The 27,219-nt window shown below is 55.1% G+C and overlaps 2 protein-coding genes across 3 annotated transcripts in view; one reads left to right on the top strand and one right to left on the bottom strand.

Moving 5' to 3' along the window:
* The first annotated feature begins 9,750 nt into the window (after positions 1-9,750).
* Positions 9,751-20,196, top strand: Cibar2 (CBY1 interacting BAR domain containing 2). The gene is made up of 9 exons (XM_028880792.2): positions 9,751-9,888; positions 12,170-12,404; positions 14,438-14,506; positions 14,591-14,692; positions 14,839-14,844; positions 16,674-16,778; positions 17,885-17,998; positions 19,106-19,207; positions 19,928-20,196. The coding sequence occupies exons 1-9, from the start codon at positions 9,869-9,871 to the stop codon at positions 20,042-20,044; spliced, it is 870 nt and encodes a 289-aa protein (XP_028736625.1). The 5' UTR covers positions 9,751-9,868; the 3' UTR covers positions 20,045-20,196.
* A 997-nt stretch (positions 20,197-21,193) lies between these two features.
* Positions 21,194-27,219, bottom strand: part of Kiaa0513 (KIAA0513 ortholog) — a 50,763-nt gene continuing 44,737 nt past the window's right edge. For both annotated transcript variants that reach the window (XM_037206306.1, XM_037206307.1), the window contains 3 exons: positions 26,939-27,019; positions 26,585-26,679; positions 21,194-25,709 (listed from right to left, as the gene is read on the bottom strand). In XM_037206306.1, coding sequence (XP_037062201.1) covers positions 25,660-25,709; positions 26,585-26,679; positions 26,939-27,019 — 226 coding nt within the window. In that variant the 3' untranslated portion in view covers positions 21,194-25,659. The remainder of the gene's footprint in view (positions 25,710-26,584; positions 26,680-26,938; positions 27,020-27,219) is intronic.

The following is a 27,219-nucleotide window of genomic DNA, read 5'->3' as shown; positions in this document are numbered from 1 at the left end:
CAGACACACATAGGCACACACAACACACATAGACACACAGACAGATACACACAGACAGACACACACACACATAGTGGGATCTTCTTTTAGTTCATGGTCTATTGTACACAGCCCTCCAGGTGAGCTGCACTGTTTTGGACGACAAATGAACCACAGAGTAACTTACAAATGTTGCCTGCCTGAGCCTGTCCCGTCTGTCTGTCTGTCTGTCTTTTCTTTCTTCCTTTTTTTTTTCCCCCCGAGATAGGGTTTCTTTGTGTAGTTTTGGTGCCTGTCCTGGATCTCGCTCTGTAGACCAGGCTGGCCTCAAATTTGCAGAGATCCGCCTGGCTCTGCCTCCCAAGTGCTGGGATTAAAGGCGTGTGCCACCGCTGCCCGGCCTGTCTGTCTGTCTTATGGGCTGACCACTAGCCTTTGGTGTGCTAAGGATACTGGGTGATACATCTGAATCTGGGATATTCAGATGTGCTGCAAGCTTGCTCTGCAACACAAGACATTGGAAGGGCATCTTGGTGCCTCAGTTTACCCACTTTAGAAGCAAAACATAGCTTGTAGATATAGATAGATATAGTTCTCACTGCTCTGTTCCTGAGACTCTTGGTCCTGAGTGTCTCCGAATTTGGAGATGCCTGGAGCTGTGACCCCGTTTCCTGTGTCTGCACCCGCCCCTCCGCCCCTCCATTCTGGCTGCCAGAGGGGCCCCCACCAATCAGGCCCCTGAGACCTCAGCGGCCACTCAGAGAGGAAGTCCCCTTCCGCCTCTCCCAGGCTGGACGCTGCGGTGTTTCTTTTGGAATTTCTTGGCTCGCATGGGGCAGAATGTTCTAGCCGGCAGCCACAGGCCTTCCTTCTTGGCCAGGGGACCTGACCTGCCACCGCCCACCACCACTGGCTCCCATGTCTCTTGTAAAGAAAACACAGTGTGCCTGGGAGCTGAGACCTGACCCAAGCTCACCAGAACCACGAGACACGGGTACAGGCCTGATGGCTCAGGGTCCCCCAGTGGTGAGAGACAGGATGGGAGGAGTTGGCTGGCTGGCAGGACCCGGAGTGGCCCTTCCAGAAGAGAAAGCCAGCTCTTCATTCACCGGCTCCGCCAGGCCTCTTAGCAGTGGGGTAATTAAATATTCATGCCTCTCTCTCCCCAAGAAAGTGATAAGTCAGATTTCTACACCAGAGAGAGTTGCCCAGGGCGAGGTGTCTGTGCCAAGAGCCATGAAGACAAAGCCTTCACTTCAAGCCACGGGTGCAAACAGCCCTCACCTCCCACCGCCACCGCGGGCTCCACACCGGACAGCCAGAGACTCACAAGGCTCCAGGACCAATTAAGCTGGGTGCTGACGTCAAGTCTGGGGCAGGGTTTCTCTCTGCCTTGATATTCCAACAGATGGAGCAGGGAAACATCGCAGTGCAGGACAAGGCCCAGGGCCACCATGGGAGTGGGAAAAGGGGTCCCTGGGCATGGAGCTCCAGAGTGTAATGCTACAGAACGTGAAGACAGGGAAGACGTGCATACTGAGTGCCTACTGTGTGCCTGTATGCCTCCATCTGCTACAGCAGCAAGAAGACAGGAGAGGACACTTATCGAGTACCTACTGTTTACCTGCAAATCTTCATCTGCCATGGTGGCAAGAAGACAGGAGAAGATACACTTATTGAGTACCTACTGTGTGCGGACGTGTCCCTGGCGAGTTATAGAGTGCTTTATTTACCTTGTCACGGAGGACCTGGCAGGATGGTCACCCATTCTTCCGCTGGGAAAACTAAGGTGGTAGCAGCAGGATTCCTGTCTGGATGGGACGGGTGAGGTCAGGGTGGGGCCTAGACCATTCCCCTAGCTCAAAGCACAGCTGCCCCCTGGAGTCCTTGCCTGTGCCTGTGTGGATGCTGGCTGTGAGCTTCCCCGGGAATGTAGAGGTGCCACCTGAGGGCTCTGCCTGGGAACACATCTCTCCTGGACCGGAGAGCAGTCTTGGGGACCCAGAAAGGAGGTGAGGTGATGCCCCCATACTTCTGCCTGATAAAACTACCTGGAGAGGGGCATCTGAATCTGTACCCACACATGCCCACCTCCAGCACCTGCTGTGTACACAGGGATGGCGTAGTGACGTAGCAGCCTCCCCGGCACTGCCCCTGGAGTCAGAGTTAGCAGCAGATCCTTCCGGGCCCAGTGAGGGTCCACTGCACTTACAGTTCATTATGAGGTACATTTGTAGTCCAGGCTTCTGGTGATATAAAGGCTGTCGGGGGAGAGACACTGTGTACACAGTCCCTTAACACAGCCCAGGCTCCGACTGTGCTCAGGACAGGGTGCGGCTCCTGTTGTTTCATGGGCCAGTGGGAACATGGAGAGTCTCAGCGTAGCAAAGAAGAGGGAGCCAGGCCATCAGCCTGCACCGTGTCTTTGTACCTCTATGAGGGGAAAAATGCCCTTGGGGACAAGATAGAAGTCCAGGGCAGGCAACGCGGCTTGTCAGGTGGACCCAGGTCCCCTTGTAGAGCGAACCACCTGCCCGACAGTACCTAGCCACCCTGGGTGAGAAGAAGTAACAGAGCACTGTTAATGAGTGCCCCTGCTCCTGTCTTTTGTCTCTGGCTCCGCGTCCCTCCCCTGGCCCCCCCGCCTACAGCAGGCAGCCCAGCCTGGCAGCTGCGGCATGTGGGAAGGCTCCTCACCTGGCAAGAGGTGAGCCTGTGGGTGGGAAGGGTGGCATTCTACACCCTGAGTCCTGTCCCAGCTAGCCTGTCCCCGCCGCCGTGTGCGTGCATGCGTGACTCACACACACACACACACACACACACACACACACACACACACACACACACTTTCCTACCTCTCTTTTCCCTCCTGCGATCCAGATTGGGAGTGGAATGTAACTGGAGAGGTGGGGGGGGGTGCCAAAAGGCTGCAAAGCGGGGAGTCCCTTGTGTGAAAGGTGAGCCATGCTACTTGGAGCTCCCTGGTGGCTGGGGGGCCTGAGATGGACAGGACCAGCTGGGGAAAGCTTAGGCGCCAAGGTGGCCGAGTGGGAGGCGCCATCCCCACCCTGAGGCCCCTTCTGGGCTGTTTGCCACCCAGCCGCAGGACAGGCCTCCCAGGGAGATGCTGGCCCTCTGAGGCTAAGAGTGGGCTTCCACCTGCCAGGAGGGGCCTCCGGGCCTCCCAGGGATGTTCTAAGGTGTCAGCTCAGCACCTGGCACTAAAGCACGCTCAATCCTTCCTTCCTTCATTTGTTCAAATATGCTTCTGTTGTAGCACGGTGGCTACCTCCAGACACTAGGGACTTAAGGGACGGGACAGCAGATATGACAGACGATCCCTGCTCTCTGGGCAGGTGGAAAACAACTGTCCCTACACGTGGACCAGCCTTGGCTACAGCCGGGACTCAGGCCCTCGGGTTGCTCAGGGCGGCTCTGCCAGGGGGACTCCTGGGCCTGGCTGAGAGACATGTGGGGCGTTCTTGACAAAGGATGGGAAAGCATTGTCGGCCAAGTGCTCAGTGTGTGCTTTGGTACACAGTAGGTGCTCATTCACCGCCACTTAGATGGGAGCAACCTTGCAACAGCAAATGCAGGTACCTTCCAGTTCCCATTCATTAAAAGCCCCAGGGTTTGGTATTGATGGAACTAAACGTACATTTCGGGCTTGGGATGTGGTTCTGTGGGGTAGAGTGCTCACCTGGCATGCACGAAGCCCTGGATTGGGCATGGTAGCAAAAGCCTGTCATCACGGCACTCAGTGGCGGATACAGGAGGATCAGAAGTTCAAGGTCAACCTTGGTTACATGAGGCTTTGAGAAGAGCCTCAGCACATGAAACCCTGTCCTCCCCCTAATATTTTTTTAAAAAATTGTGGCTGGTTGAATTCACAGCTGCCAAGTCTGCAGAAACAGAGTGAAGGGGCTGGGAGGCAGAGCAGTAGATCTAAAGCACAGGTCATGAGTTCGGGTCGCCAGCTCACCATGTAAAAGGTGGGCACGACCCAGGATGCATATAACCACAACGCTATGGGGGAGGGAAGATAGAATTACCATAGCTGGCTGGTCAGATAGATTAGCCAAAATAAGATGAATCCCGGGCCTGATCAGAGACCTGGCTCAAGAACCGAGGCAGACAGTGGAGCGGACCACTCATTGCCACCCCCGGCCTCTGTAAGTACATGCGCACAGATATACAACACACAAACACACAAAAGCTACATTCGTTACAGGACTGTGAGCACAGAGGTCCTTGGAGGCCTGAAAGCAGCCAGGCCTGGGCAGTGGTCTGTGAGCCCAGCACTTGGGAAGCTGAAGCAGGAGGATTGTGAGTTCTAGGCTAGTCTGGGGTATAGGAGATTGGAGACCAATCCTGGCTAGACGGTAACCCAGGAAAGGCAGGCACACAGTTGTCCTGCCCAGTGCTGTTCAAGGCCGAGTGCAGAGATCTGGTCAACACGGACAGGTGGGTGTGGAAGCGTCCCAAGTGTCATCACGTTGGCCACGCCTGACCCTCACTGCTTTAAGAGCCAAAGATCCTTTGTCAGCTGATATCCAGGTACCACACCAAGACCTCTGTCCTAGGGACATTTCTAAGCTCTGACAATTACTCATTAGCCTGCTGTCTAGGCCCTGTCCTCCACATGGCTGCCCTAGACAGATTTGGTCCCCGGGATAAGCAGAGCAGGGCCAGGATGCTGGTCTAGTGTGCTGGCCTGGCTGTGACCCCTGGTCCCAGGTCCCGGCTACAGTGGAGGTGTCATTGAGCCTAGCGAGGTGAATTGCTCCCCTAGTGAACAAGCCAGCCTGGCCAGTGGGGAGGAGGCCTGGCCAAGGGGCACTTGCCGTTCAAAGGACAACCTTGTGCAAAGCCTCGGCATGGGACATGTCCCAGTGCAGCCAGCCAGGCCCGAGGGAGGTCACTCTTTGTTCCCTCTGATACAGGTGGCTTGGAGGGTGGCTGCTGGCCTCTGCAGCAGCCACCTGAGTCAGCAGAGCTTGTCTTGGGCACCGTCCCACTTTGCCTGCCCAAGCTTGCCACCCTGGCCCAAGCCTAGGGACACGGGGAGAGGAATCAAAGTGGCCACCAGGCAGTGTCATGTGCAGAGCAGGGGCTGTACCCAGGCCTATCTGAGTGCCATTCTATTCTCTGTCTGAGGGAAGAGATATCTTACCATTCCCATTTCACAGATGGAGAAACTGAAGCCAAGAGTCAGTTCTGGCCACAGTCTCCAGTTGTGAGGCAATAGAGCTGGAATCCTTTTGTTGTTGTTTTGGTTTGGTTTGGTTTTTCGAGACAGGGTTTCTCTGTGTAGCTTTTGGAGCCTGTCCTGGATCTCTCTCTGTAGACCAGGCTGGCCTCGAACTCACAGAGATCTGCCTGGCTCTGCCTCCCGAGTGCCGGGATTAAAGGCGTGCGCCCCCACCGCCCGGCGGAATCCATTTTTAAATTGCATTTATTTACTGTATGTGAGGGTGGGTGCGTACATGCCACAGAGAATAACTTGTGGGCGTTGGTTCTCTCCCTCCACCATGGTCCGGTCTCGGAACAGACTCGGGTCGTCAAGCTTGCTGTGAGCTCCTTTGCCCAGGGAGCCATCTCACCAGCTCCAGAGCTGGCATTAGAACCAAGCGTTTTGACTGTGGGGTCCTCAAGAAGGGTTGGGGTGGCTGGTCAGGGTTCAGGCTGGAATCACTGGCTTTTCCAAGCTGGGCAGGTGAGAACCGAGCTCCAGGACAGACTCGGAGGTTGCCATGGGAACTGTGGGCCCCATGCTTTGATCTCAGGGATGCTTGGTCATCCCAGAGGCTGTGTGGGCTGGCCCATCGTCACCCCCAGCTTTCAGACCCCCTGGGTAGGAGGCTTTGCTTCCTAGTTTGGGGAATTCACCGACGGGTGCAGAGTTTGCGTGGCGCCAAACGGGGGTCTCTGTTTTGTTTCACAGCTGGACAGCGGTGGAACCCCAGGCTATTGCATGTCAGGCAAGAGCTCTACCACCGTGCCACAGGCCAGCCACAAGGCCGTATTTATAAATTGCACACAGCCTGTCATCTTATACTTGAAGATAAAGGTAGAAAGATCAGGGGTTCAAGGCCATCCTTAGCTACATAAGGAGTTCACAATCAGCCTGGCAATACCTGAAACCCTGGCTCAAAAATAAACCAAAACCGGGGGCTGGAGAGATGGCTCAGCGGGGAAGAGCACTGACTGCTCTTCCAGAGGTCCCGAGTTCAATTCCCAGCACCCTCACGGTGGCTCACAACCATCTATAGTGGGGTCCAGTGACCTCTTCAGGCATGCATGTGGACATGCAAACAGAGCGCTCATACATAAAAATAAATAAATAAATTTTAAAAATTATAAATAAACTAAAACCGACCACCACCACCATCTGCTGGCAAACTAAACAAGAGCCTGGCATGTTTCCGCCCAGCTCTTGGAGGCTGAGGCAAGAGGAACTCAGGTTCCAGGGTTAGCCTGGGCTACAGAGGGAGACTCTGTCTAGAACACTCACACCAACACCAAGGAAGGCGCTGTGAGCTCACACAGCAGGGCCTCCTGTGGAGAAACTCTGCACATTCCATCTCATTCCCTCTCTTTCCTCCCTGGCTCCTGGCTGTGAGGAATGCCCCAACACTGGGCAGTGTATAAAGGCATGGCTCTGGCCCTCTGCTCTCTGGGGACAGCCCTGTGACCTCATTCCAAGGAAGCAGTTCCCAGCATATTATCAGGCAATTGCCATGGAGACCCTTCCCCCTTTCTGGTGCATGAGCTCTAGAGAGAAAAACTGCGGCCCTTGTGGCTGTTTGAAGCATCTTGTCGGTTGAGACCTACTGCTTTCCCAGACAGAATGTTCTCTGAGTGAGCACAGTGCCAGGTGCCCATTGTTGTCTCACAGACTGGTCCAAGTGTCTGGGGACGGCTGTGTATACAGTAGGCACTTAGTTCATACTCCTCAAGTGACAGATCACATCTGAACATATGGCCTAGGATGGACCAGTACTCAGCTCTCAGAAAATGCCCCCAGGGACCCAGATGGCAGGCTTTTGCGTCACACAGTCTGCTTTCTCTTGTCTCATGTACTTAAACCCTTCTTAATGAGGAGGTGAACGTGACAGCAAGGTGAGGTGACAGAGGACAGGTCATGCAGCAGGCACCGTATACTGACATTGGGAACCCTTGAAGACCGTGGCTCCTGCTCCAGGGAGGGAAAGTGACCCTGCCCAAATCACACAGCACACCGAGGCCAAGGCAGGGCCTGACTGAGGGGCACCTGGGCCCTCAGGTTCCATTCACTGAGTCTCCCTGGTTTTTCTGTTTGCAGACCCGGGGCGGGAGTGATCGCAGCCCCTCCTGGCCTTTGTCACTGGGTTTTCAAAGTGGACACAACTCAAGAATTTCCCTCTTTTTCCTGTCGCTGCCAGGGACTGCCTCACAGACACCACAGGGGCCCAGGAGCAAGAGAGGCACCTGGACTGCCATGCGACATGGCCCTGAGACCGGAGGGAAAGCCATCTACAGCTATGACGGGATCCCGTGTAGCACACATGTAGCTGTGGGGCACATAGCCACCGCCAGACGGTAACTGGACTCCTCACTTGTGTGGGGAGTGACCAGGATGTATGCCCTTGCCCTCCTGAGAGGCAAGCTGAGCCTCATGGTCCCTGTCCCTGTCCCACAGGGCTCAGCAAGATGTTCATCTGTAGGGGGTACGTACACACACACACACACACACACACACACACACACACACACACTGAACAGAATGAGACAGAGACATAGAGACAAGGACAAACGGGGAGAGACAGAAACGGAGAGACCGGAAAGAGGAAAAGGACAGACTGAGGAGAAACAGACGAGGACAGAGACATGCGCCCTCTAGTGGCCACCCTGGACTATGCAGACTGGCGACTGGAGACCCAACCTTCCCCTCTCTGGCCACCAGATGTCTTGATTCTGTGCAGCCCAAGACAGTTTTCAGTTTTCAAAAGTCACGAGGTTCTCGATGCTTCCAGTGAACGAGACCTCACACACTCTGTCCTCCACACCTATGTCACACATGTGTCTCCAGCCTCCGGCATCCCCTCTGCAGTCCCTCCGCTCCAGGCAGGAGGGTCTGAGCACGGTCTCTGTCGCCCTCTGGTGGTCACAAACAGGGCAGACTGGGACTATGCTGCTGTACTGGAAGAGCTGGGTTCCTGAGGAAATTGATCCCTTGAGAGAGAAGACCCCAGACAGACTGATCCAGGGACATACCAATCCACTGGCTAGCAGATGCAAGGTTCAGCCATTCTTGCACCCAGGATCTGGCCGTATCCTTGGGGCATTGACACGCCCCCTCCCCAGGCGGAAAAGTCACAAGCAGTCAATGAATGAGTCCAGGGGCACAAGAAGTGGATTGGTATCCTGTGTGGGTGCTTCCTCTGCAGATTGGAGCAGCAGCCCCTGAGTGATTTCCCCCTCCCATGCTGGAGTGACTCATCTGCACTTCCAATGTACAGAGACCCCGGGTTCCAATAAAGCTATGTCCTGAAGACATGCACTTTGGGGAGACACTTTTCAACCCAGCAAGCGGCCCAGAGCGGAGGGAATCGAACAGGGCTTGGGACTGTGGGCCAGGAGACACAGAGCACCCCAACCTGACATTACCCAGAGAGAAAAACCACAGGAGTGGCAGAGTCCCTGTGAGAGGCAAAGGCCATGGCAGCCCCCGAGGGCACAGTACCTCAAAGACCATGCAGAGATGTACCTATGTGCTGTCTGGGGGGGGGGGGGCTGCCTCCCAGAAGGGAAGCGGAACACTGGTGTCACTGAGACGGCACACAGGTGTGCTCCTGAGGGCCAGCTGCCCTAGGAAGCCAGCTCCTAGTGCCCCACCCACCCTGCCTCTTCCTCACAGCACCAGAGGTTCCATCTCCCTTATTAGGGAATTGTCCAGTTTCCAGGGAGATCCCGTGCTTTGCTTCAGGTCACACAGCAGAGCTAGGCTGTGGGATTTGAACCTGCTGTGGCTGATCTTAGAGGCCCTGCCCGAATAAGTGTTTAAAAGCAAACCCCAGCATGGTGAGAGCTGGAAGGCACACAGAGCCGACCCAGGGTGACACTCACCCCAGGGACTGCCTTGTTTCCTCTGCCTCCGCCACCAGGCCTGGGTATGACTCCGGCTGCTTTGTATCGTAAGTGAAATGCCAGGCTGTGACCCACAGACCTCTCACCATGAGTAAGATCCACCTGGGGCAGTGAGGTTTTTAGTGTGCTGACGCTGGGTCACCGGTCCCAACCATAACAGTGGGAGTCGCGTACTCAGGGAGACCCGGGACCGCCTGATAGACTAAGTGCTGCTCCGAGCTGCTGTGCCTCACTCCTTCCATTCACAGGCAAGTCCTCTGCCCCCCTCTGCCCGCTCCTTTACCGTCTGCTTCTCCACCTCACCCTTAACAGGGACACCAGCTCCTAGGCCCCGCCCACCCGGCCCTCTGCCTTGGGACCCACACATGCAGCAGGGCCCAGGGTGAAGTCCCAGGCAAGCTGCCTCCAGGGCTCTCCCTGTCCCCTCCTGGTGAACACAGACGCTTTGAACCCCAAGAAGCTCCATATTTGAAAGCATGAGGAGCCTCTCTGTCCCCTTCTTCCATTTCAGAGTGCAGTTAAGCCCAAAGCAAGCCCTCCTCACCCCACAGGGGAGGCCCTGGTTGCCCAGCAACCAGCTGGGCTCCTCCTAGGGCTTGCCTGGGATGGCCTGTTGCCTGGCAACCAGGCAGCAGAGTCCCTTGAGCCCGGCCAGACCACACAGCTGGGCCCAGCCTTGGCTGGCTTCTCTCTGCCTAGGGGACCCCTGGGACCCTGTTCTTGTTCCCCGAGATCAAAGCAACAAGTGCCTCTATCCACAATGAATGTCGTCCTCTCCAGGTGAGCAGCCTGAGCTGCTGGGAGGGAAGTGAAGTGCTGGGGGGATTCTCACGGTCTGCGGTGGCAGAGGGGCGGGCAGGTGAGCTCCCTGCTCAAGCTGGAGGGTGAACAGGGCTTGGATCACAGAGGTTTCCGGAATCCAATCTGCCGGCCTCGCTTTTGCTTCCTGAAGACCTGGTGCAGCCGCTCATCGGTCTGTTCCCTGCTTCCCACCCTTGCTCCTAGAAAGCCCTTCACAACTCAGGCCCCAGACCTTGCCCTTGGGAGCCCTGCCCACGGCTCTGCCCAATGCCCCAGGCTCACTGTCCCCAGCCCTCCCTGACTGACTTTGAGTCTCCCTGTGGCTCAGACATCAGGTGCCCTTGGAAGCACCTAGTGTGTGCTCCTTGAAAGCTGGCTTCCCAGTCTCAGCCCATGGGGCCTGATTCCCAGAGCCTGGGACTTACTTGCATGTCTAACCTGTGTGTGAGTGACGCTGCCCTGGGGTCTGGCCTGCTGTGTGCCCTTGGACAGGGTGCTTTGCCTCTCTGGGCCTCAGGTTATTTGATTTAAAAATGGAGGCAGCAACATCTTCTAGGAAGGTGTGAACAGAGCATTTGTAAACTACCAAGCTAAGGCTCATTAGGAGGGGTGAGATGATGCCCTCCGCAGGTTCTGCTGGGGTGGGGGGGCGTGAGGGGCTTGGGTTCTAGAGAGGGAGAGCTATAAGGAACAGCAACAGCCTGGGGCTGAGGGGAGGGAACGGTGGAGGGAGGCAGACACTGCAGCAGGCTCCAGCTGTCTTAGGAAGGCTGAGTCCGTGGGTTATCACTGAATACCAGGTGTGGGTAGGTTACGGGGAAGGGAAGGGCGGGGGCGGACAAGGATGGGTCATGGAAGAGGCAGCATGAGCCCTACAGGTGTGTCAGGGAGGGCAAGGGTGTGGAGTATGTTCAGCGGTCTGTAAGGTGCTCCATGGAGGAGCCCAGGGCTGGTGGGGAGGGAGGAGGGACCAGCCAGAAGAGTATGGGAGAGCAAGGGCCCAAATACCCTGCAGATAGCTTGGTGGGGACATATGGTACCTTGCATATGTCAGAGCTGAGCATGCAGTACCCAGTGGGGGCCATCACAGCTGTCCACGACAATGCCTCCCTACCCTGGTACCAAACGGACTGCAAGAAATGAGATACTGGCAAGGAGAGAGGGTGCAAAACAGTCCTCTTAAAGATAAGCCGCTTATTTGTGCGTCTATAACGTGTGTGTGGCTGGCTGTGTGTGCCTGTGCACACTTGAGCAGAGGCCAAAGGAGGATGGTGCGTGTCCTGTCTATCACTCTCCACCTTATTCCCTTGAAACAGGCTCTCTCACTGAACCAGGAACTAGGCTGGCAGCAAGCAAATCAGTCATCCTCCTGTCTCTGTACCCTACAACAATGCTGGAGTTACATACCAGTGCATGTGGGGTCACTCCTGATCTCTCTCTCTCTCTTGATACAACATTTCTCTGTGTAGTCCTGGCTGCTCTGGAACTCTCTACGTAGGCCAGGCTGGCCACCAACATAGAGATCTGCCTCCCCAGTGCTGGAATTAAAGGCATGCATGACCATGCCCAGCTCATATTTTTATATTTTCAGTATCTATGTGTGTATACAGGTGTGGGTTTGTGCACATGAGTGCAGGTGGCCATGGCAGCCAGCAGAGGGCATCAGATCCCCTGGAGTTGCAGTTACAGGTGGTTGTGAATTGGGTTTTTCTGTAAGAGCAATAGGCATGCTTAGCCACAGAGCCTTCTCTCCAGCCCCTCCCCACTATTTAACTCAGGCGCTGGGGATCTGAACTTAGGACTTCAGTGGTGTTTTTTACGCACTGAACCATTTCTCCAGGCATCAAACTATCTGTTATCCTCAAACAGATCTCCAAAAGGTCATTCATTTAACCTAAAGCTTCTAAAAAGGGAGAAAGAGTGGACAGCATGGGGGAGGGCCCACGGGAGTGGAGGGGGCTGGAGGAGGAGCCTCTGTGGTTGATACAGTGGTGTGCACAAGACTGTGGGGTGCTGCACCCCTTCACAGGCCCCAGGGACAAGGGTCCCACCTGAGTTCCATCCATTGCTGCTCAGCCATGGGACACAAGCAGGTCTTGTCTTTTGCCTCAATGGGCCCAAGATATCATGCAGAACTGTCCAGGGACCAGGTGCTTGGGGACCAGATGCTTGGATGGTGACTGCCACATTGGAGAAGTGGGTATGGTGGCTCCAGTGACCATGACCTTGCTTGCACTTGGTGTCCATCACCCCCACCCAGGGACAGTCAGGTGAGGGCCATGGAGAACACCGTGACCAACGCGGAGAGGTATTTTGGCCAGTTCTGCTCGCTGCTGGCCTCCTACACGCGCAAGACAGCCCGGCTGCGCGACAAGGCTGACCAGCTGGTGAAGCAGCTGATGGACTTTGCCAACACCGAGAACCCGGAGTTGCGGGCTACCATGAAAGACTTTGCGGAGGACCTGGCCAAGGTGCAGGATTACCGGCAGGCAGAGGTGAGCATGGCAGCCTGGGTATGGAGTGAGAGCTGGCACAGTCTCTCCCCTCATGATCACACTGGTGACAGGGCAGAGAGCTAGAAGGCTTCACTGTATTGGACAAGGGCCACGCCAGCCAAGGGGACCTGGAAGTCTAGGTGGGGGGGGGAGAGGGCCGTGGATTCCCGGGCGTAGGGAGAAGATGAAGGAGACGGCAGTGGAGTAATGTCTTTTCAGAAACACCCTGTGTGATTGGCATAGGGGAGGATGCGAGAACACTGTGGCTGAGCATCGCAGAGGGTGCACACAGCACGGGCTGGGTGACAGACAGCTCCTGCTGCACCCACATACAGTCAGGCAGGCGCATGCTCCTGAAACAGAAGGTGACCGTCCCTGAAAGAGGCCACTGTGCTTCTCTGAGGGTGCATGGAGATGTCACATGGTCGCTGGGTGGCTGCCTATGCCCACTGTCCTTTTGCGGGGGACAAGGTCACTCTGTAGCCTAGTCTGGCCAGCCTCCTGCCTCAGTCTCCTGTGTGCCAGGATGACAGGTGTGAGGCACCCTTCCCTGCTCCAACCACTGGGGAAATGGAAGCTTCCAGCTCTGTGCGGGGCAGTTGAGTGCCACTCAGTGTCCCCACCCAGCTGCAGGCCTCTGGCCTCCTCTCTGCCTTCCATGCAGAGAGCTGGCCCTAAGCCTAAGAAAGAACTCATAGAGCCTCCAAGAAGGACATTATGTTCTTAAAGGGTTTAGGACATCAAAGGGACAGAGAAAGGCATTGCAACTGAGTTTTCTGAAAGTAAGGAAAGGGGGGGACTGTCCCCCCATGACCCTTTACCATGACACTGTCTCTCTCAAGGGTCAGGGGCACTGGAAAGGAATGACCTACTGGGGCTCCAGCCACTCCTGGTCCTTTGGCAAACCTGATCCCCAAGATGCCAGGAGCCACGACAGGAGGTCAGACCTTGCTAGCTGTCTCGCCCGGACACTGCTCCCCCACCCCCAGGCCTCCTCCATCAAATCCAGGACTCCTCTGCAGCTGGTGCAACCCCAAGACCCAGAGCAGCACCACGTTATGATTTTGCTGGGCACAGGGGTGTATTAACTTGTCATTGCTGTGCTCAAACACCCAACAAAGCATCCTAAGGCAGGGAGGATCTATTCTGGCTCACGTGATGGGGAAGCCATGGTGGTTAGGATGAGTCAACCGGTCACATCACATCTGCAGTCGGGAAGCAAAGAGAGATGAACGCTGGTGCTCAGCTCGCTTCCTCCTTTTTATTCAGTTCCAGGCTCCGGCCTAGGGAATGGTGCCGCCCACTCTTAGGGTGGGTCTTCCCATCTCAATTAATCCATTCTAGAAACTGCTCCCACAGACGAAGCCAGAGTTTGTCTTCTAGGTCCTGTCAAATTGCCAATCAATGTAAACCATCGTGGGTTAGAGGGGGACCTTCCCCTTTCTCTTGCCTTCCTAAATTGTCAGATGCTAAGAGAACCTGGAATCTGAAGCCTGGGATGAGGTCTGAGGGTCTTGAATTGCTTCCTGTGCCCACTCACGGGCCCCGCCAGTTCTAGAGGTCATGAAGAGCAATCCGCTTGGAATCCCACACCAGTCTTTGCTTTGTGCATCTTCCATCTTCCAAGCAGTTCAACGCCTTGAGGCAATCTGGAGCCCAGAACTGCACTGGGCCCAGAAGAGGCAAGGGCCGGAAGTCCTGTCTCTGCCCTGCTGGGACTCTCCACACAGACTGTCCCCAGAACATGTCACCCTCCCTAGTGATAACCTCTAAGTGCTGTGTCTGGTGTTGTCCTCCCAGACTCTGCAAGTGTCCCACTGACCTGCTGAGACACCCTGGGCCCAGTCACTGTCCCAGTGCACAGTTGGATGTGCCAACTTAGTGGGAATAAGCACATGGCCAGAGCCCGTGAGGGCAGAGCCCGGCCCCTGCCATTTCAGGTGTGGGCCCTGGGTGTGTCCCCTGGGGGTGCAGGTGGCTGGTCATGGAGCTGTCTTCTCTCTTTTCCTTATGCTGCCACATGTGCCCTGCAGGTCGAGAGGCTGGAGGCCAAGGTCATCAGCCCCCTGAAGCTCTACGGTGCCCAGATAAAGCAGACCCGGGTGAGCTGGGCACACCTCAAGGTGCACAGGGGTGGGGTCTGGACTCTGAGGATCCCTAGGAAATGGCCCTCTTTTTTTGTGTAGGCAGATATCAAGAAATGTAAACGTGTCCAAAATAATGAGATCAAACAACTGGAAAAGCTGGAGAAACTGAGGCAGAAGTCACCCTCAGATCGTCAAATGATTGTATCCTTTTTCCTGCTAGGCAGGGTGGCCACCCCACACAGTGCACTGAAGGGCGTGGGGACCTGGATTCAGTTGGCAGGGGCTGCCAAGGGGGTACCACCCGCAGGCCACCTGGCTTCACCTGAATCCTTAACAGTCCTCCTCAGTCCCAGGTGAGTGCCACGTGTTACATTTCCATCTCTGCGTCTTAGACAGATAACGGAGACTCCATGGAATGGTAGGTAGGTGAGAGTTACCCACGGAGGCTGGCCCACAAGTGAGTCAGCGCAGCAGGATGAGGCAAAGGGAGAGTTTGCTGAGGGTCAGGAGATCTGGGCTCTGTCCAGCAAGCCACCCGGTCATGGGGTCACCTGCATCCTGATCACAGGGTAGCCACTGCCAGCCCCCAGCCCTGCCTGAGGCTCAAGCAAGCTCAGGCAAGCTTGGGTATGAATGCGAGTCCCAGCGAGACAGTGGCACTACCGTCTTCATGGCTCCAGCCTGCCTGTGAACTGGCTGCAGGACTGTGGAGGACTTGTCCTCTCTGCCCTGCTTCTCACTGTGAAATGGCCTCATTCAGAGTGGCCCTTCGTGGACCTAAGTCATAGTTTCACTTTGACCCCTAGGGACATTTTGCATTTTGGGTTGTCATGTGGGAAGGTGACAGAAAGTCACTGTCTGGCTTGTTCTCTCTCTCTCTCTCTCTCTCTCTCTCTCTCTCTCTCTCTCTCTCTCTCTCTCTCCCTTTCCTCATAGATCAGGAGTTAGAATCCAGTGAGGGGCTCTCTGGTCTCATCACGGGTAGGCAGGCTGCTCCTCTGGAAATCTAGGGGATTGGCTCCGCCTCTTCCGGCGTCTAGGCCACAGTCCTACTGGGCTCCCCAAGCTCTCGTCCCCTCCCCACACCTTTCCTCTGCAGCCACACCTTCCTCCAGCTCCCTCCTGTTGCTCAATCAGGGAATTCAGGATCACTATGAACCTCAGGTCAGGTACAGCAGCAGCCCACAGGCCACGGTAGCCTAGCATGCCCTTTACCATATCTGGTGGCCTGTAGACATGACATGGGATTTAGGAGGTGGACATCTTTGGATTCGCCATCCTGGTGCCCGTTCTGTAACATGAGGGGCACTACATCTGGAGCAAGGGAATCAGGCATGGCTTTCTGCCTGGAACAAGCACCTCAGACTTCTACCCCAGCTGCCACCAGTGCCCCTACCTCCTGGCCACCCACCTCTTTAGATCCCAGCTCCCCTCCCTTATTGGGGGGACTTTCTGGGTACCAGTCCCTAGCTCCCTTGTCCCACCATTTCACAAACATTTAGTTGGTGTTATGGCCCCATTCCAAATAAGAGGAAAGTGAGGCCCATGGGGGGGACTTGCTCATGTCACACATGCCCTTAAATACCAAACTCAGAACTCAGTTCCAGGGAAGGCTGCTGAGGGATTGGTCTGGGCATGAAGCCAACTTTGCCACGTGAAAAGGGAACAGGAGCTTTGCCCTGCAATTGTCCACAGGCAGGAATCAGTTACCAAGAACATTTAGCCTCCACAGAATAAAGCTCAGACTAGCAAATGCCTATCTTGGATTGATGATTGTTGCTGACAGTGTCGGGAATGAGTCTGGGGTCCTCAGGGCCTCCCACATACTGAGCATGGGCTCCACTGTGGAGTGGCTCCCCACCTCTCACCATCCAGTTCTCCCAACTTTGCAAGCAGGTCTCATAACCGTCTCCCAACGGGCAAGGAAATTGAAGCTCAGAGAAGTTAAGTGACTTGTCTGAGGTCACACAGCTAAGAAGCAGATCTATCCAACCCCAGTGACCACCCTTTTACCATGGTTCTGCCTGACCATTTCCTCAATGACCAAGTTAGCAAGAGACTGCATGAGGCAGGAGAAACTGCCCCAGAGGAGATGGTAGGACTGAGAACAACCCAGAACAGTATGTAGGGGCCAGGCCCACCCTGTGATGCTTATTTATATTTCTCGTGTTCCCGAGGCCAGGCGGAGACCAGTGCACAGAGGGCCTCCGTGGACACTAACCGCTCTACCCACCACCTGGCAGAGACAGTGGATGCCTTCCAGGAGCAGAAGCTGAAAGACCTCCGGGTAGGCAGTGGCAGCCTTTTGTGAGTGTGTGGATACACGAGAATGGGCGTGAATTCCTGTGTTTGAGAGTAGGTACTCATGCAGTGTATGACCCCATGACCCTCAGAGGCCAGGGCTCTGGGGAGAGTTGATCCTGGCTGCAGATGACAAGTTATCTGCTCGGGATAGGCTGGCCTCACCCAGCTGCTCAGTGCTCTGGACACAGATCCCAACAAGGAGGATTCTGAGGCACGGCTCTGCCCACATTGTCCCATTCCTGAACCTACTCTTCTTTCTCCACTGTGTCCACAAGAGATCCTAGCTCCCCGTTGAAACTCTAAAAGCTCCTCTAGGAAGCATGTTGAGGTGCTCCAAGGCAGGCAGGGTCTCCTTTATCTCCACCAGAACCCCCTTCTTCACCAGAACCATGGGATTCTAGGTCAAGTCCCATGTACTTCAAGAGATCTCAAGGAACTTGCTCTCACAGGACTAACTGACCACAGATGTCCCTGCCTGCCCCACCCACCAGTCCTTTCTTTTCCACTCTTCAGCCCCAGGAGGCTCTTGACAGACAGCTCTGATCTGTCAGTCTTGGGATTCACACCCTTAGATGACTCACCTGGTCCTAAGGTCAAAGAACAAGACCTTCCAAGGCAGCAGCCTGGGCCTTCCGGCATCCTCTACTGTCACCCCCACTGCAGGCTCAAGGCCCAAGCTCCTTCCTACCTCAGGGACTTAGCACAGGATGTGCCCTGTGTCAGGCCCCTGCATTGGGTTTACCCCTTTCATCTCTGAGGTCCAGAAGATCAGCTCGACTCCAGACACCTGGCCTCTAGATCCAGGGTCTGGGATATGGTGGGTACTTGAGAAATATTTGTGGAATGAATGAGTCAGTATATAAGTGAATGAAGCTGGGAACTGATACAGGCTGTCTAGATTAGGAAGACTTTCAAAAGTGGCCACTGTTAGTGTGGTGTGTAAGGGGCTTGGCACCAATGGGGTCTTCTTGCCTCTAGGTAGAGGGCTATCCCCCCAAACTTTTAAAAAGGCTTGGGGATGTGGCTCAGCATCCACGATGTATGTGCCCCGTGTGGTGCCGCTACCCTGACTAGGCTTCTCTCCCACAGAGAATCTTCTCTGACTTTGTGACCATCGAGATGGTCTTCCATGCAAAGGCAGTGGAGGTGTATTCCAGTGCTTTCAGGACCCTGGAGAGCTACGACCTGGAGCGGGACCTGCAGGTGGGTCCGGGGCTCGTCTGTGCCTTTGTGGGTTTCCACCTAGCTCGAGGGCTTGCTCTGATGAGCTACTTCAAATATCGGGTCTGAGTGCCACCCCGTCGCGGAATCTTCTCCTGGTCACCTGGCATGTCACCTGCTCAGCATCACAGGCCTGTTGAGTACTGAAGAGAAACAGCAGGGACAAAGGCTTTCTGTGGCTGGCACGCAGTTGTCAGCGCAAAGCGCTGCCTGTCCCCAGCCGTGCTGATTAGATTCTCAGCAAGTTTTATCTGCAGAGCTTGGCCCCAAAACTGATGCTGTGAGCCAATCATCTGTCCCTTTATCTTGTGGCTTTGGGTCACAGTCTGGAGCCAGGCTATTTCAAAGGCCTCTTTCTGTATGCGCAGATGGTGGAGGGAAGTCGCTATCCTCCAGATACAGAAAAATGGTAAAGGTGCCTTGGGAGGCAGCGTGGGGTTCTATGGGTGTGGAGCTTGGTGACTGAGCCAGGAGTCCACAGAGCCCACAGCCTGGCACCTACCCCAGGTTATCTGTGGTGAATGGTTCCCACCAGCCAGCAGCCTGAGACGTGGGGAGCACTAAGGCCTTGTGGGGTCAAGAGGAAGTCACTCTGTATGCTCCTGCCTGCCAGGATGTTACAGGTGACCCGCTAAGGCTGGCACTCAAGAACAGAATGGAAGATCCATCCAAGGGTTTTTACAAAAGCTTTAAAACCACACAGAAGGCTACAGACAAACCCCAGGTTCTCCAAAACTTCATTCATCTCTATGGCCCATGAGAGCCTCAGTCATTATCCTCCTGCCTCAGCCTCCTCAGTGCTAGGATTACAGGCATGTGGCTCAAGTCTCAGCTCTACAATATGCTTTCAGGGGTTGAAAGTGATTTCCAACCAGCGATTGTCCTGTGTGACTGTGTTACCTAGTGTCTTTGGGTCTTAGTTTTTTCATCTGTTTGATGGGATTTGAACACCCCCTCGGGGCTGCTGTGGGGTCCATAAAATAGCAAATAGGAAGTACCTGCAGATGCCTCATAGCTTCCTGGCTTTGCTCTCTACTCCTCTCCTGTGCTTTCAAGCTGCACCCAACCACCCCGGTCTTTCCTTGGCAGGACTTCAGAGCCAAGATGCATGGAACTTATGGGCACAGCGAAGCTCGGCCGCTGACAGACACCAGCCCCTCTCTATCTGTCCCTTGGCCTCTGGCCAGCCAGGTGAGCACTTACACATCATGGGAGTTAATTCAGGGACAAAGTGAAGAAGCCAGGGATGTGGATGGATGGCTGACAACCAGAGCAGTGGTCCCTGCTGGGGAAGGCCTGCCAGCATCCGCCTGCATGTGCCCATCACCCCAGAGGCATGCTGAGGGGAGTGTGATGGAGGGAGGGATCTGGCTTGACAGGTCTGACCTGATCCCACCTGGGCCACAGGCAGATTCAGAACTTCTCAGATGTTAGGAATAAGGGACACTAGCCAAATGTCACCTGACAGCTCAGGAACGGCTCGCTCTCATCTGCCTTTGGCTAACAACCTCAGGGAAATTGGCAGTGTCTGCAAGTAGGATGTGGCCAGGGAGGCATGGCCCTGGAGTCATGGTGAAGAGAGATGGCCACTGTGAGGGGAGGTGGCCACTGCAAGGGGGAGTGACCACTGTGAGGGAGGTGGCCACTGCAAGGGGAAGTGACCACTGTGAGGGAGGTGGCCACTGCAAGGGGAAGTGACCACTGTGAGGGAGGTGGCCAGGAACTGGGCTTTCTCCAAACTCACTCTTCCTGGCTGGTAGTCATGCCCTCTCTTGGCCTCACCTGCTAAGTGGCTTATGGCCATAGTCACTCCTTAGAGCGGTGTAGGAGGGCCAACTCTCCAACTCAGAGCTTGTCACCGCCACTCCTGGTTTGGATGTTGTGGCTGTGACTTTTCTTTCTGTCATTCAGAGTGTTCAGAGCACCACGGCACACCAGGGGAAAGATGAGGAGGAGAGTGAGGCTGACTCTGTGGAGGAGATCCCCCTGGAGGACCTCAAGGGACAGCAGCAGGGACGCCGGGACTAGGAAGAGGATCCTGTGGCAGGTGGAAGGCCTAGGCTGGCTGGACCTGGACCTTGGTGGGCTCTGCTGGTGTCCTCGGTCAGGGATCCCCGGGGCCTCTTTCCTTATCCACATAGTAGGATGCTCTGCAGACTCAGATTTCTGGTGTCAGTGAAAGACATGTGACTCTCAACTGCATCCTTGCTTTGTCTGTTTCCTGCCTTCATCTGGGGACAGGAGTCTCCACACTGCGTTAATGCTAAAGCATGGTAGATTAGTTTTGGGGGTCTTCCCAGTCAAGTACCACCAACTGGGAGGATCCTCAGGCTCCTGTCCAGCTTCTGGCAGGTGTGGCCTGTTCCTGTGGCCACGATGCCCAATGTCTGCTTTTGATTCTACATGGTGTTCTCCCTAAGTGAATCAAGGTCTGTGCCCAAATGCCCCCTTCTGTAAGCTCAGGGGCCCTGCTGTGGCTGCCTCCCAAACCCTCCACAAGGGCCATTTGCAGGCTCTGCACCCAAGGACTTAACTCTTTAGTGCATGAACTTGGCAGATGGGCACAGATCTCAGTCATTACACAGACATGATATATACGGTGGCCATGGGGCCATAAACACACAGAGGTCCACAGTGGGGGTAGGTAGTGGATAGGTGGGCGCCTCCAGGAGCATGTGTGGAGTGATCCCTTTGGATACTCCTCAAGGCATCTGAGGGATCTGTTCCCTAGGAAGAATGAGGCCATCATGAGCATGCCAAGGTCCTAGACTTGGATCTATCTATACACTCACACATGAGAGGAGGATGTCTCTGTCTTTTGCACCTTGGTTCCACAGACAACTTGGGTAAGCCATCAGGCTTGATCACTACCTAGGCATTAGGATGCCCCCTGACCTTGCCTCTTCTCTGAGCCAAAGCACCCCCACCCCCTCTCCTACCTGGGAGTAACAGATGTCAGACCCTGATTTGGCCCCACATGACAGGTGGTGGTCAGGTCTAGGGTGGCCCACATGTCCAAGCAGCAGGCCACACTCTGTCCTCAGGCAAACTCTAACCCAGCCACCGAGTCTAGTCAGCCAAGTACAAGCAGGGGTGGGGGGTACCTATTTCTGCGAGGCCAGTGACGTGACTATGTATCCCGTGAAGTCCTCACAGATACGTGAAAACAAGTTAATCTGACTTCTTTTTAAAAGATAATTTATTTCAGTTTCCACCTCCTGACAAGCCAAGGTACTATATATATGGATACACATTTTTTTTTCTTCACAGGAAACAGCACTGCCTGAGATCTTCGACCTCATGACTTTCTCAACCTTAATTTTAGAACATGACCTGGTAGGGCACAAAGTTGTATAACTAACATATAAAACACAGCATCACTGGGGGCTTCTGGCAACAAATGGGTGTGGAACCCCAAGAGAGAACAGACTGTGCAGGTGGAGTCCCCACAGAAACTGCACTGGAAACCGGGTACAGCCTAGGCAGCCGATGGTCCAGGTCCTGACATACACTCCATGGGGATACATGCCTGCTGTCTAAGACTAGTATCTCCCAACAGTTGACTGTCTAACTCATCCTTCCCGAGGTATCCCCATTCTGAATGAAGTGACAATCTCAGACCACTAAGCTAGTGCCTCTTGCAAGAGTGGTGGTGAGCCAACCTTCTTCCTCAAGCAGGGTCTCTTTCCTCCTTTCCATGAATATATCTATCATCTAGGGGTAAGGATGGGATAGGGTCAGTGTAAGCTCAGGATCAAAGCCAAGGCAATCCATGGACGGGGTCGGTTCTAGATAAAGTGCTATCTCTGAAGTTGTAGCTTAGGTGGGCATGGCTTACAGCTGGGCCCATGCCACTTCCCGTCAGAGCCTGGAGCCTACAGTGAAGCTGGTCCCCCAAATCACCAATTTCCCGAGGAGTCCCATGAACACAGCCTGACTGGGGTGGTGCTTCCAGCTCTGTGCTCATCTGCTCTTCAAAGCTCAGACCAGTTGGGACATTGGCATAAGCTGCCCTGTCACCCTGCAGCTGGGCAAACTGGCCCCCACCACACCTTGGACTCCATCCCTCCCCAGAAGCAGGTGACATGGTGACCCAGAGACTCCAGGGGAATTATGGTACAGAATGAAGGCCCTGCAGGAGCCTGTCACAGAAGATGGCCTTAGCAGGGGTGTGTTCACATGTGAGAAACCTGGAAAAGATAGGTCCCCTCACTTCTTGACCTAACAGTGTGCCCCTGTTCCTGTCCTGATGAAGTGGAGTGCAGGAGCCCAGCCTGCAAAAGGCCTGTCCAGTCCACGAGGCCCACTCTGTGGGCATCTCCTGGCAGCTTCTCAAGCTAAACAAACCTGAGGCCGTGGCTGCGAGGCTGGACCTGAAGGACACATGGGCGAGGCAGCTCAGCCCTTAGCAAGCAAGAGCTCTGCAAAGCTGGCTTGGAAGGTGGGAGGAGTGGAGGCAGGAGCCTGGAACCAAGGACCCTCTGCTGAGGAGGGTTCTCCTACCGTTTCCCCGAGGCTATGGGGCCAGTGCCACCCCCTAAAGTCCCTTCCTACCGTGTTCCACACAAGGATCCTCCTGGCTGTCCGACTGCCGTCTGGGAACTGGAATAAAGCTGCTCTAGCTGTGCCAGCCCAGAATGAAAACCAACTAGTCAGTGTGACCCAGGAAGATCAAGGTTGAGTGTGAGTCTACGGCCTGGAACCTACTAAGGCCACCACAATTAGACCTCAGCTTTTCACATAGTTTCCAGCAGAGAAGTCTGGGTCCCTCACACCAGCAACCTGGAGTGGCAAGTATTTCTAGAGTAGTGCACTGTCCCTGGAGCCTCCTGTGTCGCTGGGCTACAGAAACAGAGACACAACATGGACTGCTTGCTCTCAGCTGAGCGGGGAGAAGGCAGGCCGTGAGTCCCCCATCTGCATCAGGCCAATTCTTGGGTCTAAGCCCATCCTCCATTCTCAGGGTCACCTTTTACTGTTTTTTTTTTTTTTTTTCCTTGACATCAGGTCTCATGTGGCCCAGGCTGGCTTTGAACCCATGTAGCTGGGGATGACCTTGAACTCCTGATCCTCCTGCCTTCACCTCCTGAGGGATTACAGGTCTCCACTAGGCCCAGCCAGGAAGACCTCCTTCCTATGTGAATGGAGCTTGAAAACTAGCTTTGTCCAAGGTCCTCTTAAGATACTGAGCTTCTCAGCCGGGATGTTTCTTGGACAAGGGGAAAATCACGGTCTTCCAGGTTGCACAATGCAGATCTCTCAGTATACCAGAGTGTGGCTCTGCCTGTGGCTAGACACTCAGCAGGGGCAGCCTAGAGGCTGCCACACTCTGCCTCCTACACCCACAGTACCCTAACATAGCTGACACAGCAGAGTGGCAACTTACCAGAGGACGTTTTTCTGTGAAGGTAAACACTATTGTGAGTGGTAATGACTCACACAATCCTGAAGGTCACACGCCAGAAAGGTTTGAGGGTGTTGCTAATGGGCCTGCACAGATCTGGGCCCCTACCAGCCAAGACTGGAGATACTGCTTGGGATTATCCAGGTAATTTGACCTGCTTGTGGTTCACAAGCTCAGCAGGGTGGCCAAGGAGTGCTTTTCAGGGAGCGCAGTTCACACTTGCTTGGTGGGCCCTAGGGGAAAGCTACTACAGGAAGACAGGATACCTGGGCAGGAGTGGGGGGCAGACTAGTTACCTCCAAGAGACACTGGCCAGCGGCTCCCAGATGTGAAACAGTCACCAAAGCTAGTTGTCAACACAGGACATCTGCAGGTGATGGTGGGACCACCTCCAGTCTCCTGCAGCTTTGCTCCCATTAGGGGCCACCCTGTCCTCAGAGGGCTACCAGGTCCTTAGCAGTGCCATGTGTGTCTAACATGAGTCAGAATTTCCCAACTCGGTGGGGCTGGATCTGCAATAAGGAGCTAGAGACAGACAAAACAGAGCCATCCTTCCTTCCCCCTGAAATGATTATCTCAAAAGGTTGGTATGGAACCGTCTCCAGGGTATTCTGAAGTCCACGTGCTGGAACTGTTGGTGCTCTTCCCCTTAAGGCTGTGCATGGCTGCACAGGGCCAGGCAGAAGTCAGCAACACATCAGCAGCTGCAGCTGCTGCCGCTGCTGCAGTCAGGCCATACTACTCTTGAACTCACACTAAGGCAGGGCTGGGGGGAGCAAGGAGAGGCTGCCATGCTTGCACTGCTGAGGAAGGCTCTAGAGAGGATAGCAGGGGCAATCTCACGGGATGTCACTTCCCTACCACACAGGAGCAGAGACAGGCACAGTTATGGGGTCCTAATGCTGGGGTGGGAGTCCTAGCTGGCCCCAGTAACACATACTATGTCATCGGGGGCTGACCTGGCTGTCAGCATTTGTTTGAATTGCCCAGCGACGGATGAGCTGCCTTGGTCACCCCCAACATGCAAGACATGCTCATTCCGAAGCTTGGCCCATCCTGCTCTTCTCTGGGTATCCTAGGGGGACACTCCCCACAGGGAAGGCTTGCCCGTGACAGCTGAGTCCACGGCTGTCAGAAGAGGACTGCTGTGCTCATAGACAGACCTTGACTAAATGTGACTAAAGGCTGAGGAACAGAGAATGAGGTGATGAAGGGTGACAGGAGAGCCTGCAGGCCTAGTTCAAGGTCAGTGACCAGAATGGCAGTGGCTGGCCCAGAAGGAACCTAGGCCACGGGTGGGGTGGATGGGGACAGCCGCTCTGGAGCCAGCCAGCACACTGGATGCTGTGGGTCAGACTCTGTCTGGCATGTGGGTGCAGAGGAGGCAAGTCCCTGTGGGTCTTTCAGAAGGAGAAGGCCATGGGCTGGAGCTCCCAGGCAACATCGCTTCCCTGTGGCCTCCTCACTCAGTCAGATCCATTCTGTGTACTCCAGCTCTGACCAGTGACTCTTAGCAAGGGTGTCACCCTGAAGAAAGCTTCCCCCACGCTTCTTGCAGTCCATGACATCTATTGCTGCTGCTGCTGGGAACTGAAGGATTTTGTCTGCTATTGAAGGAGAGACTGTGTTGAGTGGACAGGTCACAGGTTCTGTTGGCAGGCCTCTCGAGTCTGAGACAAGGTTGTGGCTGGCAGAATTCTCACTCCTAGAAAAGTGACAACCCTTGAGTTCTCTTCCAGTTCCTGTGATTTCTAGTTCCTGCCACATGAGGAGGTGGAGAAGAACAGGTAGCCATGACCTTTCGGGAAGGCTACATGGCCCCTCCACACAGCTTATGCTCACAGAAAGTCCTGTGGCAGGGAGTGGCAGGCTGTGACCCTTAGTAATGGTTCTGTTACAGCTGTGTGGATCCCCTCCTGCACCTCCATGCCCACATGTCCCTGGCTCTCAGCAGGAACTTTGGGGACCCTGGCTTATGTTCTCCTCCATCCTCTGTCTCATCTCATAAGCCTGGTGCTCAAGGATGGGTGAGGGGTAGACGGTCCCTCATTTTTAGCTGTGTAGCCCAAGGGACACCTTGTACATAGAGTGGGGAGCAGACACAGGCAGGGGAGACAGGCTTCCGGAGTCTTTGAACTGCTAGTTCTAGGGCAGCCAGGAGCGGCTCTGGGTGCTGCTGGTGTCATGCAGGGTCATCACTGGGGTGACAGCTCCTGGGATAGCGGCAAGTGCTGACCTCCTATTCTGTGGCCATTTGTTCAATGTGGTCACTTAGCAGCTTGTATTGCTCTGGAAGAGAGAACAGGGTTATTCCAGAAGAGATGGTTGGTGGCCAGGAATGACTTGGCCCAGCCTGTATACGCAGGCCAGGGACAAGTCTACTGACGAGCCACAGGCAGCCACGGGGCCATAGGTCGTCAGTCACCCCTTGCTGCATCTCAGAGCTGAGCCCTTGTCCATGGTATGTGTCTTCAGGAAGTGGGCCCTTGTTCTCAGGAACATGGCCTTTTACAGGGACGGTGTCATGTGTGGCGTGGGACCCAACAGAAGGCAGGCTGAGCTCTGAGGGCCACGGGGAGGGGGAGGTAACACGGAGGCTGTCCGATGGCTACGAATGCCCTTGTGCCTGCACACGCTCTTCCTGGCTAGGAATGAGGGCAGGGTGAGTCACTGGCTCATCAGAACATGGGTCTGAGTGTAAGGCCTTGGCCCCGGAGCACACCAGCAGCCAACGGTTGACACACAAGCCTGGCTGCAGTGTTGAGATGACGACACAAAGCTCTCTGCTGAGGCAGAGCAGTGGACTATGGGGAGCCTCAGAACCCCCACCCCCACCCGGCCCCGACAGCGTGGTTCAAAACCGGATGGCGCTATAGACAGTACCAACTTGTGGCCAGGGTTTCACTCTGCACAGATGCAGAGTTAGAATGCAGAGCCATGTTCATTTCTGACCTGGCTGTGCCACATGTCGCCCGCCATCCCTCATCATAAATGACTTCTAGCTACACAGCCAGAGTGAATGTTCCATGGATTCGGGAAAGAAGAAGGCAAGCCAGGGTAACAGGTTTCCATGGCAGGCGCCCTCCTCCTGGCAGGGTGGGGAGCCCCAGTGTGGAGGGCTTGCTCTGGCTCCCACCTCCCCACAATACCCCAGCCCAGCTTACCCTCATCCAGGTTGCCAATCACAGCCTGCTTCTTCAGGAAGTCACTGCACAGCTTCTTGTTCAGGCCAAAGGCCAGCATGTTGTGGGTGAACGTGCTGCAGGAGAAACACCCGTGGCCATTACCCTCCTGCTGGCCCAGAAAAGGGAGCCAAGACACTGGGCTCTAACACTGGGGGATGGCTGGGCCATGGGGCAGCATCAGGTGAAAATGTCACCCACACCTCCTAACTGGAATTTGCGCCCCAGGATCAAGAGAAAGACTGACCACCCAGCCCGTGCTCCTGCGAAATCAGACCCACTCCTCCACCCCGCCCTGGTAGGTGGCCCGGTCTGGCTTCGCGGCTCGGCTCTCACCCGAGCTGCCCGAAGGTGATGTTCTCATTGAACCGCAGGCTGTCATCCCGCTCTTCCTGGGTCATGTGGCACCATTTCTCTCTGTGGGCACAGGAAGGACAGGATGGGCTTCAGAATGGCTGGGGACCCTCCCTCCCCTGCTCTGTGGAGCTGGTAGTCTGCACTGCCTCTTAGACACATGGGGACCTGCCTTGGGGGTAGCTTCCACCAGAGCCTGCCGCTACTCTAGGGATCCCCAAATACCAACATTTACTCCCTGCCTAGGATGAAGAACCGCAAAG

The sequence above is a fragment of the Peromyscus leucopus genome, chromosome 5 (genome assembly GCF_004664715.2).
Source record: "Peromyscus leucopus breed LL Stock chromosome 5, UCI_PerLeu_2.1, whole genome shotgun sequence".
NCBI lineage: Eukaryota > Metazoa > Chordata > Mammalia > Rodentia > Cricetidae > Peromyscus > Peromyscus leucopus.
Note: the sequence above shows the minus strand (reverse complement) of the source record. Positions and strands in the feature narration are given on the sequence as shown.

Coding starts and splice junctions, on each gene's coding strand:
- Cibar2 (XM_028880792.2), top strand. CDS start 9,869: ATGAATGTCGTCCTCTCCAG. Junction 9,889..12,169: donor ATGAATGTCGTCCTCTCCAG/GTGAGCAGCCTG, acceptor ACCCCCACCCAG/GGACAGTCAGGTGAGGGCCA. Junction 16,779..17,884: donor AGAAGCTGAAAGACCTCCGG/GTAGGCAGTGGC, acceptor TCTCTCCCACAG/AGAATCTTCTCTGACTTTGT.